Here is a 13,168-nt window from a genome sequence, read left to right as displayed (position 1 = left end):
CCCAACCACATCAACAGTATGTTCATCACTGTTAAACATACCCAGATTACCAACTAAAAGTGGACAAATGTCCGGGGCCCCAGACCCCTTGGGTACCCCAAAAGCACCAGATGATTTAATATTTGGTCGTTTGATTAATTACAGACTGGTTAGTAATGTAACCCTAAAGTTGTGCATTTGGGATCAAAATTAAGTTTGATTTCGAAGATGGGCATGGTCCGAGCAAGGGAGCCCCCAAGCAGGGGCATGCACTCCCCCAACCCAGACCTCCCTCTTTACATCTCTGACCATTCGTGGCCATAGAGACACACACAGAAGCAGTTTTCAGTATATAAGTCACAAGAATGAAGTCAGAGTTAACGTAGCCTACTAATGACTTCTTGGTAGTTATTTTTATTATTATTATTATCATTATTGTTATTTACACAATTAACATGTGGTTAATCCCACTGCACAAGAAAGTGTATCCTTAGATATGCTCCATGGCGACCATACGCTAGACTGAGGAAGCAAACCTGAGAGCTGAAGGTGTGAGGGATCATAGCTTAATTTCCTTTTACTGCACCTTTTATAGGGACCCCTTCTGTTCCTGGACCAAGAAGAGGATAGTAGCATCTCCTTGGAGTGTGTTGCTTGGAGGAACACCTGGAGCTGTTAGCTACTTCAACCGACCACTGCTCACCTGGGCTTTTTGATCTGACTGGGGCATCATTGGAGTTACGGGGACACTTTCGAAACTTCGGAAATGATAATACAAAGGGAATGTTTAGGAAAATAGAACCATTGGTTAATAATACTCTGTCATAAATACAAGTTTTAGGGTGCCAAAGGACATGACGGTAGACCTCCATGACAAGGCAGGGAATCAGATCTCTCGCCCTGGTCATACCAAATTATTATCTGGTGACAAAGAAAATCTATACCAAATTTAATGGCAAAAACCACCATGATAGTGTCATCTGGGCTGAAGTGTTGGAGAGAAAAATGCACCAATCCATACCTTCAGGTCCTGATGTTACAGAGCACATACAGACACAAACACACACACAAGTTAGTGATCTTGGTTTAATGGTTGGTAGTCTTCAATCTGCATCATTAGTTTCAGGTATTTGGTATTTAGAATGATTCGCGTATACAGGTTTTGGAACAACGTGAACAACATGAAATTCTCACGTCCCAGATTTTGATTTGTTATTATATAACAATATTGCTTTTGTAATCTCATTTAACCCACAGAATTAGAGAAATCTCTACAGCTCAAGTAAATTGTTAAATGTTTCAGTCCCATCTTATCGCACCCCAAATATGTGGCCTCACATTAAATACATAGTTACAGTACTAGGCTATCAAAATATATTCTGAGAAGAATATAAAGAAAAAAAAAAAGTTTACAATTCCATAAATTAGCACCACGTCTTCTGGAAAAGCACCGATATAATTATGTGCACAACAATGAAACCACATTCACTGCGTTGCAAGAACAGAGAAAAATTTGTGAGAGTCAAATCAGAAAAAGTCTTCTATCCAGGATCCATAAGGACCCTTTCTCTATTTAGACAGAAAAATACTCTTGTTTTTTTTTTTTTTTTTCGAAAGGTAGCGGTAAAAAAACAAACAAAAAAAGAAGTTCTAGATATACACAATGCAAAACACCAGTTCGCTCACTTAAAAAGTTTATAAAAACAGTTATCTTCAATATCATTATATGTAAAACAAAAGTTACATTAATCTCTCCTGGGTCTTTTGTCAAAGCCAATGCACGCTCTCTTCTTTTCAGTGGTGGAGAACTTGGGGAAGATGCAGGTTTCTCCATACAAAGCCTAACTGGGATATAAGATCAATGTACCAGGGCTTTGCTCCCGAATATTTGAATATACAAGCTTTCCAAAATGGTATTTGAAAAGGTCAATTCTTTGAAAAAAAAAAAAAAAATCAAAATAGAAAGCAAAACTGCAGATCTGAATGATCTGTTAATACATACAACACATATTTTTTTCTCAATAGTTTTTTTTTTTTAGCAAATAAATTAGAAAAGCGAACGAGCCACAGTTCTCCTGATGTGCTGACGAGTTCTTTTTGTTGTCAACACTGAGTCTGTATTGCTGTTTGTGGATTGTGTGTGTGTGTGTGTGTTGGTGTGTGTGTGTGGTTGTGTGTGTGTATTGATCAGTGTGGCGAGAGTCACTGGGAGGCACAGGAGGTAACAGGGAGGTGGCAAGATGAGAGGCAGTCGTCGGGCCCCTGGTTGGTCATGACACTTGTCGGTAAGAGTAGGTAGGGTGTCGCTTGGATGGAGGTTGGGTCGGAGGGATGGGACAAGGGTTGGTGGTTAAGGGGAGGATCCTGTACTGCCTTAGGCTACATGGCACTCACTTGAGTCCCCGTGGACCCAGTAGCAGATCTGGGCATATTTGAGAGGTGTTATCCTCACCGCCACGTTGTAATCCTGCTGCGCCCCATCCCCATTTACATCCACCCACTGGTGACCGGAGAAAACCCCAATAATCTTCCTCTTCCACTTCTTCTTGCCAGGCTCTTTGAGGCGGATGTAGACCCCTGAGCCGCTGGAGCCAGGCTTGGCATCGCAGTATTGGTACAACAAATCATTGGACTCCTCAGAGACAGAGCAGAACCGGTACACCAGGTTGCCAGGCCGGTCATCGTCAAAGCCGGAGAAGTGGATCCTCCCGGCAGGGACCTTCTTGAGCGAAGGGATAACACCCAGATCCATGTGCTTGACTTTCGGGGCTTTCTTCAACTCCAGAACAGCGTAGTCATAATCCGCAGCCAGTCTGTCACCCACACCTTTGAACCAGCCCTTAGGCACCTGGGTCTGCTTGACCCTCGTCCACCTGAATGAAGGTTTGTCCGGCTCCGCACTTCTCCGACTCCGGCTCTTCCTCCCTTTTCCTTTTCCTTTACGGTCCCCCTTCCCATCATTCTCTTCCTTTTCCTGCACTTCCTCTTTATCTTTGTCTCCCTTTCTCCTCCTGCCCTTCCCTCGACCTCCTCTCCCTTTGCCTCCTTTCCCTCGTCTGGACTTCTCCTTCAGAATACCAACACGCAGCTTCTGCACCCCGTCGAGATAATCCTTGCCATCATGGATGCAGTGGGCAGCAGTCAGCACATGTCTAGGTGACACAAGAACCCCAGAGCATCCTGTGGAGATCTTCACTGAGGTGGAGAAGGGATATTTGGTGGAATACTGCTTATCAGAGATGGTGAAGCGGGTATCTGTGCCGTACACCTCTCGCTTGTGACGAGAGCTAGACGAGACGTTTCTGGACCAGGCAGTCACCTCACTGAGGCCCTGCACAGAAACTGAGGTATACGTGCGTGTACCGTTCTCATAAACTGTCTCATAGGACAGGAATTGCTCCAGGTCCTCCAGAGATGCGGCAGGCACGCGAAGCTGACACTTAATCCCACAGGTCCCACTCAGCTCTGACTGAGGACGGGCTGAGAATTTGGGGCTGCTGAGAGGCACAGTGCGTCTTTTTCTTACCAGAGGCACCTTCCACTGCGGCCAGGTATACTCATCTTCGACTGCGTTCTCCTCAGCAGCAACAGCCAACACCACAGCCAGCACCGTCACCGGGAGCAGGACACACAGGGGTAATGGGCCCATTGTGAAGTTGGGCCTGGCTCTGAAATTTAGAAAGGAAAAAGGAATACGTGGTGAAACTCTGTAATAGAGGTTTAACGATACAAGGATCGACAGTTAGCGACTGTGTCACTTAATAGCTACAAATGGCTCGAGGAATGACGATGTCAGTTGGTCAACCACTTTGGTCCAAAATGAAATGATGGCTGCCATGAAATATTGTACATTCACGTTCTCCAGATGATGACTCCTCTAATGTATGATGATCCCTTAACTTCTCCCTTTACCTTCTACATGAGGTTTATATTTTCATTTTTTAGTGAGATATCTGGACAACTATGAAACAAAACATTTGTTACAAATTGTCATGGTCCCCAGAGGATTAATCGTATTTGCTTAAGTAAACCCCTGACTTCTCGCACCACCAGCAGGTCAAGGTTGCCATTTGTCCAGTGAAATATCTCCATGTCTAATAAATGAATTGCTGTGACATTTTGTAAACACATCCATGTTCTCCACAGGATGAACTGATCAAGTGGGATATCTCCATATCTACAAAATGTATCGCCATGAAATTTGATACAGACATTCATGGTTCCCAGAAGATGAATCCTAATAACGTTGGTGAATCCCTGACTTTTCCCTTTATTTTCTGCAGGGGGTTTACATTTTGATTTCTTTGTGAGACTTCTGAACAACTACAACATGTAACATTAGATACAGATAATCATGGTGCCCAGAGGATTCATTTTAATTACTTGAGTAAATCCCAGAGCCTTCATCTAGCACCCTCATCAGGTCAAGGTGTGCCCCAACTTTCATGATGCCTTAATGTTATGATACTGCCCTTGTCTTCACTTTAGTTTTTAAAGCTGCACTATGTAGTTTTGAGGAAGGAATTTTAAGAGAAGAGAAAGATCTTCACTTATTGATTTCCATGACTGAATAAACTGAATGAAAAAACTGTCCTCATCATACAACACCATTTCTTACTGTTTTACTTTGCTTATGTTAGCAAGAACCTTCTAAGTAGCTGCCTTTCCAGCATCAAACAGTGTCCTGCGGACCTTATTCCTCTCGGGAACTGGTTGCTTATATAGAAAATAAATCAAATAACTATCTCTAAGTTGGTATGATTACATTATCATTATTGTTAACATTAACTTTCTCAGTTGGATTCTGGTCCCAAAACTGCATTGTGCCCTTTAAATTCAGCTCAGTTAGCTGCTAGTTTAAAGAGTTTCCCTGTGTTTTTGTTCAATGCCTTGTTATCATCTCAGTGACCACTTATCTACTATATTCTCATCAAAGTGTAAACTTCTATTGATTTGGTTTGGCTTAATCTGTGATATTTGCTTTAGTAATCACCACTGCTATGTAACAGAGTGGACATACAGTGCTGTACTGTAGAAAAAAAATATCTTGTTTGGACGCCTTAATCAGATTTGGGCACATCTTAACTCAGATCTCCCAGAACTGAGAAGCTCTTTTATCCAGTGTTGACTCCTCTCAGTCTATGAAAAATAAACATAGATCCATTAAAAGCCACAAGGAGGCAGTATAGCCCACAATATCAGAGACATCCAACAGGCGCAACACAGTCAAGACAGTCCAGTTTTTTTTATGGAGCACAATTCCCCAAAATGCTCAAGTTTGCATGAAGAAACAGCACTCTGCATAAAATCTTCTTAAGATCTTAAAGCGTGTCTCTAGAGTTGATACATTAGCTGTGTGGTTAAGAGGAGATTTATGTCCTCTGAGTCTCGCTGCAGGCTGCGGGCAGCGAGGAGGGAGAGGATGAACCCTGATCCTCTGAATGGGCTGAGACAGTGGCTTGGAGGTTTGCCACAATGGTTAACCTTCTCTTTCAGTAATGACCATATCTGGTTTCCCCAGCTCCACTCCAGTCCTTGTCCATGCACACAAATGTCACCAAACACAGAGAGTACGCAGGCTGCAGACAGCTTGCTTAGTTCATACCTTTACTGTAGGAGTGTGGCGTTGCCAACAATCCCGATAACCCTATAAAGAAATAGCAATTTAGATTTAATAGATTCAGCAGACCATCACTTAACTGCAGAGTGGGGAGCTTTATTACGTCAGCATGGCTGTGATGATGAAGTCACACAGGGAGAGAAAATCATTTGGAAGCATAGCTGCAGGAGTGCGAATCCAACGCTTAATCTCAAACAGAAGTCCAGAGTGAGAAGCCACAGTGATTTCATCTACTCTGGCTGTGAGAGGGGTCTAAATGATGTGTGACAGACAGGCTTACATCAGGACAAGCCCTTAAGATTGGCCAGGGGGTCCACAGACACACATTCCATTTCAATTAGTTGCTAGTGTGGCGTGACTCTCGGGAGGCTCAGCCGAGAGGGAGAATGTACAGCATCACCTGTGGACCATGTCGAAGCTTCATCGCCCACATCTCCTGTTTGACTTGAAACTCCCAAGTTCCAGTGAGTGCACTGTCATCGACGTGAGTCAAACTGCAGAGGAGACTGTTTGGCTTGAGCTTACCACACAGTGTCCAATAAAACAAACCCAGTGGCCAACATCTAACCAGCCCCGAAACAGACGGTAATAAAATACACGCCCGCAAGAGCTGTAAAACAGTCTCAATAAATGAGAATACAAAAATGACCCTTCGTTTCTGCTCAGCTTCACACTCCCACCACCAGACTCAGACATAACACAAATCCAGAAGAAAGCCTGCAATTATTCAGCATGGAGTGGAAACTGATACGCTGCCATGATGGCTCTCGGTCGCAGAAGGGGCTCATTCGAACTATTTTCCACTGCAGTCAGCTGAACCGAGAGGCTTTGCCCTCTGCACCCCTCAGCCGAGGGAGTCACAGGAACTGCTAGAGACACCCAGGAGACAGGCTGACCAAAGGGTGGCGCTATGGAGCAAGTGTCCATCAGCAACCCAGCCGTCATGGGTCACCACCTATTGTCTAGTTCAACACCAAGTTTATTAAAAAGAGTGATTTCATTTCATTTTGACCTCTTTTTCCAAACTTCTGCATCTCAGGCACGTTTCCCTGTGTTACATGGAGCAACCAGGGACACAGACGCAGTCACTGTGTGACAAAAAGTGAAATGTTGAATTATGATATATTTTCTTTTCTCAAAAAAGTAGAAGTCCAAGCTGTCTTTTGTCTTTCCAAAGTAAAAGCATGGCTATGAGCATTGCAACGCAAATAAACGCCCTATTCAAATAGATATCCATTGAAATGTGAAATATAACATCTGTGATTGCACATCTGTAGAAGCACAGCCACTGTGTGTGCAAGGAAGAAGGCACACAGCGTCTGTTAATACCAAGGAAACCAATGCAAACTGTCCCTTAAGGAAAAAAAAAAAAACGATGCACTGATTGAATAGTTGGATTAATAATGATCAAAATGCTTCGAGGATGTTGATGTAAATGTGGAATATTTTGCATAACTTCGGATGCAAAATTCAATTAAAAACAAAGAAAAAGCACACCCTCAAAGTAAACAAGCAACAAACTTGAAAAAAATCTATTTTAAAAATAAAATATGTAAATATTAAATAAACCATTACAATAAAACAAGTGCAGAAGCGCTGTGTTCCCCCCACGGCTCCATCGGAGATCGTTCTTTCTGAGTAGAGAGACAAAGGCTTCCCCTACCTGCTTGCATCCGATTGATGGATCTGCCAAATCCGCAATGTATTGTTTGTTTTCCCGAGAAATATACAAATATGATCCCAGCGGAAAACAAACGGCCGTCACTGCATCCCAGACCAGTCCCGGAGTCAGCGGGGCGACTGCTGCCTGCTCCTCATTGCTTCTTCAAAGAGGCTGAAAGAAAAAGTCGCAGCCGGGACGCTGCGCTCAGGCTGCACTTGATGCTGAGGAGGGAGGGAGGGAGGAGAGGGAGGAGAGGGAGGGAGGGGAGGAAAAAAAAACTCAAAGAGACTTTTTTTTTTTTTTTTTTTTTCACTTGTGACAAAAGCTGTTCACATATGGGTGGGACCAGACCAAGCGACCTAACTAAAGGCTGAATTGGGTGAAGCCAGTGGTCTATTGGGTGAGGAGGTGTGCTGCCTGGTGGTCGGCGGGCTGCGGGAGGAGGACAGCCTCAGTCAATGGGACTCTGGGCTGACTGTGATGGAATTAGTTCCACTGCTCTCTACAATGGGTTCTTAGGCGTTGCCGCTCTGAGTCCTCAGCATCTGCAGCCCTTTGATTTTCCAGCCCAGTGGAGTGTAAACACCAGGACCGAGCTGCACCTCCATGTGCAGTGCATGCACCCAAGTTCAGCCTGTGCTCCCTGACATATATCTGATGTTATCTAACAATGACCACGCATACAAGTTCACTTTTGAAGAATTTAAAAAAAAAATGTATTTATTGTTTTTGTTTAAATGGGAGTTATTCTATTTAAAGGTGCAGTATGGAAGATTTTATCTTAAAGCTCCAGTGTGTAGGAATTGAGTGAATTTACGGGCAGAAATGGAATATAACATGCAAACTTGTGTTTTCATTCAATTGCCTGAAACCAAGAACTGTTGTGTTTTCGTTACCTCAGAATGCGTCTTTGTATTTGTGGAGGGTTTCTACAGTAGCTCTGAATAAACAAACCACACCCTGGTTCCTCAGAGGGTCTTTTGCGTTGTTTATTTTGTGCGTTTTTAGCAGCCATATTGGGGGAAGGGTAAGATGAGGTGTGTTCAGTTGGTTGCAATCTGCTTAGTCCTTAAATCCTTAAACATTCACAACATATTTGGTATCCTTTTTACCTCCGTACACACCAGTCTGACACTGTAAATGTTGGTCTTGATGAGATAATAATAGAAAGATGAAAAAAACATTGTTCGTATGTATGAATATTATTTTTGTCCTACTTCTCTCTAATCTTTACTAACTATACAGCACATATCTACCTGTTCAGGATTTTATCAAGTAGGCTATTCACATGGAAGAATTGTTTTAGGGGAAATAACTGTCTGGTGCAGTGGTGGAAGATTCATTTAACCTTTGCATAGAAGTACTGTTACCACATAGCACAATTTAAAATTAAGCTCATAATTGTCGTAACCAACTGACATTGAGTCAAGTGACATCACAGAAGGCAATTTGTCAGACTTCACGCAGCTTCATCTGCAGCTTTATACAACTATTTCAGATATGCAGGAGGACTACCTGAGACTTGATGTGTCAAATCTTTAAGTAAAAGTAAGTAAAGTACCAGTGCTTCACATTTGTATTGCATTTAGCTACAGTGGGTTTATTAATGCACTCTCCACCACTGCTTTGGCACAACTCATAGACATACCTGACCTGTGATACAGCACCATGAATACACAGCTTCATTATTAAGGGGTAGCAGGCAAAAACTCAGCAACTTCTGGCTAACTATCACATCAATATGTATCATTACCAAATGTAATATAGTGAGTCAGTCCAATCAAGCTGATGTCATATAGGTATCATATGATCACAGAGCTGCCCACAGGACAAACATGTATATATCATCATCAGCAAGTTGCCTCACACATCATCTTTTTTTCTTTACAGTAACAAGAAGTGATGGACTCTGAGACCAAGTCAAATATTTTCTGTGTTTAGTCTTTTTGTATTATGCAAGGTCAGGACCAACAGGAAGAAGTGAGGGCCTCCGGCCCACAGAGGAAGAATGCCATGGTAACTAGTGGAAGTCTCAATGAGCCAAGAAAAGACACGGAAAATATGTGTGTAATGAGGTAGAGAGAGAGAGAGAGAGAGAGAGAGAGAGAGAGAGAGAGAGAGAGAGAGAGAGCGAGAGAGAGAGGGCAGAGGGAGGGAGTGTGATTATACACATCTGGCTCAGGAGGAGATGAAGAGTACAGGACGTCAGTTAGATTAGAAACTTATCTTTGTGTAATCCGTCAGTCACTTTGACTTACAGCCGGCTTCACCTGTATGCTTTTCAATAAACGGATTGTAAATGACACCTGTTTCTCAAACAGAGGGTGTGTGTGTGTGTGTTGTGTGTGTGCGCGCGCATGTGTGTGTGTGTGTGTTTGTGTATGTGAAAGAGAGAGAGAGAAGACTTGGGTGGCCTGCACACCTGACCACCGTGTTAAGGATCATGATGGATGCTCATCGTTGTGGGTGGTGATCACACACATGTGCGTGTGTACGTAGCACATACACCTACAAAGCGTCATGTTTTTTCTGAGCAGTGTGACTTGGAAGAGGAGGCACCACCCACCCCCCCTCTCTCTGGGTGTGGTCCTGGTTCTTCCTTCAGGCCCAACATGTTAATGAAACATACCTACATTATGGGAGATTGACCCACTGGTCAGAGAAAACATACCGCGGGGACTGTAAACACACACGGGTCCCTGGTAGAATATCAGCTCGGGCGCACAATACTGAGACTTTAGCACAGTCACACTCATATGAAGTTAAGCACAAGGCCACACAGACTGTGGAAAAACATGGTGTATGTGACATCAGCCGTGGCTCTCCGAAGAGACTTTTTGAAGCTTAAGCTGGGTTCACCACTCACCGCCATCTTTGTCAAATTACTGAAGCCACAGTATCTAAATTATTTAGGCAATGAGCCGGGAGGAGCAGAGGTCGGATGAAAACACACCACCGCAGCTCATATGATCGCATGAAACAGTTTGGAATTGAGTAAACAAGCCCCCTCTGAGACCCTGAGCTGTCGTGGAACAAAATAACTTAACTTGGAGCCGTTTGACATGAGTGGGTAACACATGTAGACACAGGTGACAGGATCCACATTCCTGTCAATGCTTTCACACTACTCAAGGGATCTAAGTAAGGCATAACGCCAAATGAGCTGCCAATATTAAGGATTAATGGACAATGTGGAGGCCAGAACCTTCCAACGGTTGCCTCCCGTTGTCCCACGGTCCAAGTTTTTAAAAAACAGTTACTCAGTCTCCCTGACAACGTCTGGGGGTTTGACTTATCAAAAGGTCGTTAGCTACAACAGTAAATAAGAAATCCTTAGATACGACTTAGTACTGGAAGATAAACTAGTCCTGTCCGCTCATTGAACCCTTCAACTTTAGCTCCAGTGAAGAAGAATCCTGCTGGTTAGTGACGACTGTAGATGTGTTATGAGGACGGACACTGAGCACAGAATATAAACAGAACTTGCAAGAACACACAGCAGCTTTAAGATGGGCAGAAACTGTGTGTCTCTCTTTGAACCTTAATGCTTACAATGCATGTATTAAATGACCAGCGTTGATGAAGCTGTTCAAACCAAAAGTGTACATGGAACTTCTCAACAATGTTTAAGGGATTCTGTGCAGGACTTATTGGTTGATGTTTGTAAATGGTGCAGAATAATATAATACTGATATTAAGTAGATTATAATTCTGAAGCTAATACAATGGCTGATGTACAAATACTTTTTTTGCAATGATCCTCCAGATGTGCTTATCAAACACTTGTGACAAACATATGTAGCTGGCGGGACGTTTTCTTTATTTTCTAAAATGACACCAGTTCACTGTAACACTAATGTGTCTGGGAGTTAGAAGAATATTTTACTGCATTCTTAGTGTTTTTGTGTGATTTCATACATATCTTTTTATTTGCAGAAAAATCCTGCATAGTATAGATTTTACACAAAAAGAGACAAAGGCAGCATTTGTACGACTTACAAAAGTAAATGGAACAAAATAATTGAATGATGTTCATCTTTCCATTAGCCACAATAATGTGAAATACCACAACCATGATACTAAAACAAGCTAACAATGGTTTATAACATTACTTTTGACAGCAGCCACGAGGGAGATGGACCATGAAATTGTTTAAAGTGCAGTTGTCCAAAATTTCGGACCTGCCTGACATTCAACCAATGGCCTGAGAGCCAGACTGTTGATCCTCCAGAGAGGAACAACAAATCTGTCAGAAATCCAAGCCAATTCTAAAATTAGACTGCGGCGACCAATTCTGAGAAGAATCAGAGTTAATCTGTACAGTGTCTGTCTGGCTTTATGCGTTTGCTTAATCAGTTGGCCGTGGTGGTCGACTATTATGCAATCGCACTCAGTTTTGTGCAGGGGATGGGCGCATTTTACATTAATTATCGCTAAATGTTTCATATCAAGTCGGTAAGTCTTTCCTTCTTTCTTTTCGAATGACGACCCGAAATCCACAGCACGTCTTGGAGTCAGCCGTGGGGACATGTGCAAATGTTCTACCGCGGACACAGGAATGACTCACATTTTTCTGACCAAATGAGTGAGCCGACTAATGAGCAGAAGAACGCGCCGTATTATTATTGCGTCCTTGGCAACTCGCTCCGCTCCGCTCGGAGGCCACTCAACATCCCCACACCATAACAAACTGTGACCGCAGTTATCACAACCCTCGCCGATGCGGACAAAGAAACGCAGTTAAATGTTCCTGTTTTCAGTTCAGCTCAGGGTCAAAGGTCACAGAAGAGGAGTGAAGCGGCAGAGAGAGAGAGAGAGAGAGAGAGAGAGAGAGAGAGAGAGAGAGAGAGAGCGAGAGAGAGCTGTCTATGCTCCCAGCCCCGCGGCTTCCAAATAGAAAAGCAGTGAGTGATATTTCTCGGGGGTCGGGGCCTTGAGGAGTGGATAGAGATGCTTTTGTGCCGGGGCGTCACACCCGCACGGGAAGTGCTCCCTTTGCACTCTGCTGTGGTGGGTGGATGCTTATTGGTCGGGGCTAAGGTTCAGGAATTTCATTAGTTGTGTTTGGGTGTACTGGATGAGACCTTGACCACCTTCACAGCGGTAAAGCAGCAAATGGGTGCGGCCTTCAATGGAGTACGCCGAGTTTTGAAGAGACTAACCTCTGCTCTGAGTCACAGTCTCAAAATGCCACTGCTTAGCTCTTAGTGTGGATTCTTTCCTGTGATTTACTATTTAAAAGAAACCCCGAGCTCCCTGATTTGTGTCCGGGCCAATTTAAGACAGCAAAAAACTTTTTTTCATATTAAAACCATCTCTGAGGACCTCAGTGGCCTTTTTGCTGTATATAGCAGTTTATACATTAAAGGCTGCCTGCTCCTCTGCACTGACCACACTAATAAACCAACTCAGAGGGCTGCAGTGACCCACAGCTCACTTCCACAGGCTTTATTTTGACAACTGAATGGCCTCTTAGCTCTGCTCCACGCCAAACAGACCACCATTGATATGATAGGACTCTCTGCCTCGCTACCTCTCACTCTCACACACACAAACATTAATACAGCATATATAGTAAATATATATATAAACAGTAATGGGACAGTTAGTTAAAGATCTCGCTTAGATCCACATACAGTTTATAACCTTTTTAACAGTAAATATTTGGGTTAATGGTTCGCACGCCAGCTTTCTTCAGAGACGAGACTGTATGTGATGAAAGGCTGACTGAAGTCACACGTGCGCCTTTGAATCTCATGTACAAACGAACAGGCAACCGCAGTGCCGCCGCTGCATGGTCGGCCATCAGTTTAGAAAAGAAAGCGTAACTTTTCGAGGATGGAAAACAACTTCCCTTTTAAAAATTGTTGACGCGCAAGAAATCGAAATTACGCTGCAGTGCCGTG

General features: G+C 43.4%; 1 protein-coding gene across 2 annotated transcripts; it reads right to left on the bottom strand.

Moving 5' to 3' along the window:
• Nucleotides 1-1,051: 1,051 nt before the first annotated feature.
• Nucleotides 1,052-7,473, bottom strand: prss35 (serine protease 35). Of its 2 annotated transcripts, XM_030392575.1 has the most exons (3): nucleotides 7,263-7,473; nucleotides 5,585-5,626; nucleotides 1,052-3,647 (listed from the first exon to the last, which is right to left on the bottom strand). In XM_030392575.1, exon 3 carries the CDS (start codon nucleotides 3,626-3,628, stop codon nucleotides 2,354-2,356), a length of 1,275 nt encoding a protein of 424 aa, XP_030248435.1. In that variant the 5' UTR covers nucleotides 3,629-3,647; nucleotides 5,585-5,626; nucleotides 7,263-7,473; the 3' UTR covers nucleotides 1,052-2,353. The 2 variants fall into 2 exon arrangements, with proteins under 2 accessions (XP_030248435.1, XP_030248434.1); XM_030392574.1 differs by lacking the exon at nucleotides 5,585-5,626 and having other exon boundaries at nucleotides 7,263-7,471.
• Nucleotides 7,474-13,168: the final 5,695 nt, after the last annotated feature.

The sequence above is a fragment of the Sparus aurata genome, chromosome 17 (assembly GCF_900880675.1).
Source record: "Sparus aurata chromosome 17, fSpaAur1.1, whole genome shotgun sequence".
Classification (NCBI taxonomy): Eukaryota; Metazoa; Chordata; class Actinopteri; order Spariformes; family Sparidae; genus Sparus; species Sparus aurata.
Note: the sequence above shows the minus strand (reverse complement) of the source record. Positions and strands in the feature narration are given on the sequence as shown.

What these genes read in the sequence shown, in the direction of transcription:
- prss35 (XM_030392575.1), bottom strand. Translation starts at nt 3,628, where the DNA reads ATGGGCCCATTACCCCTGTGTGTCCTGCTCCCGGTGACGGTGCTGGCT.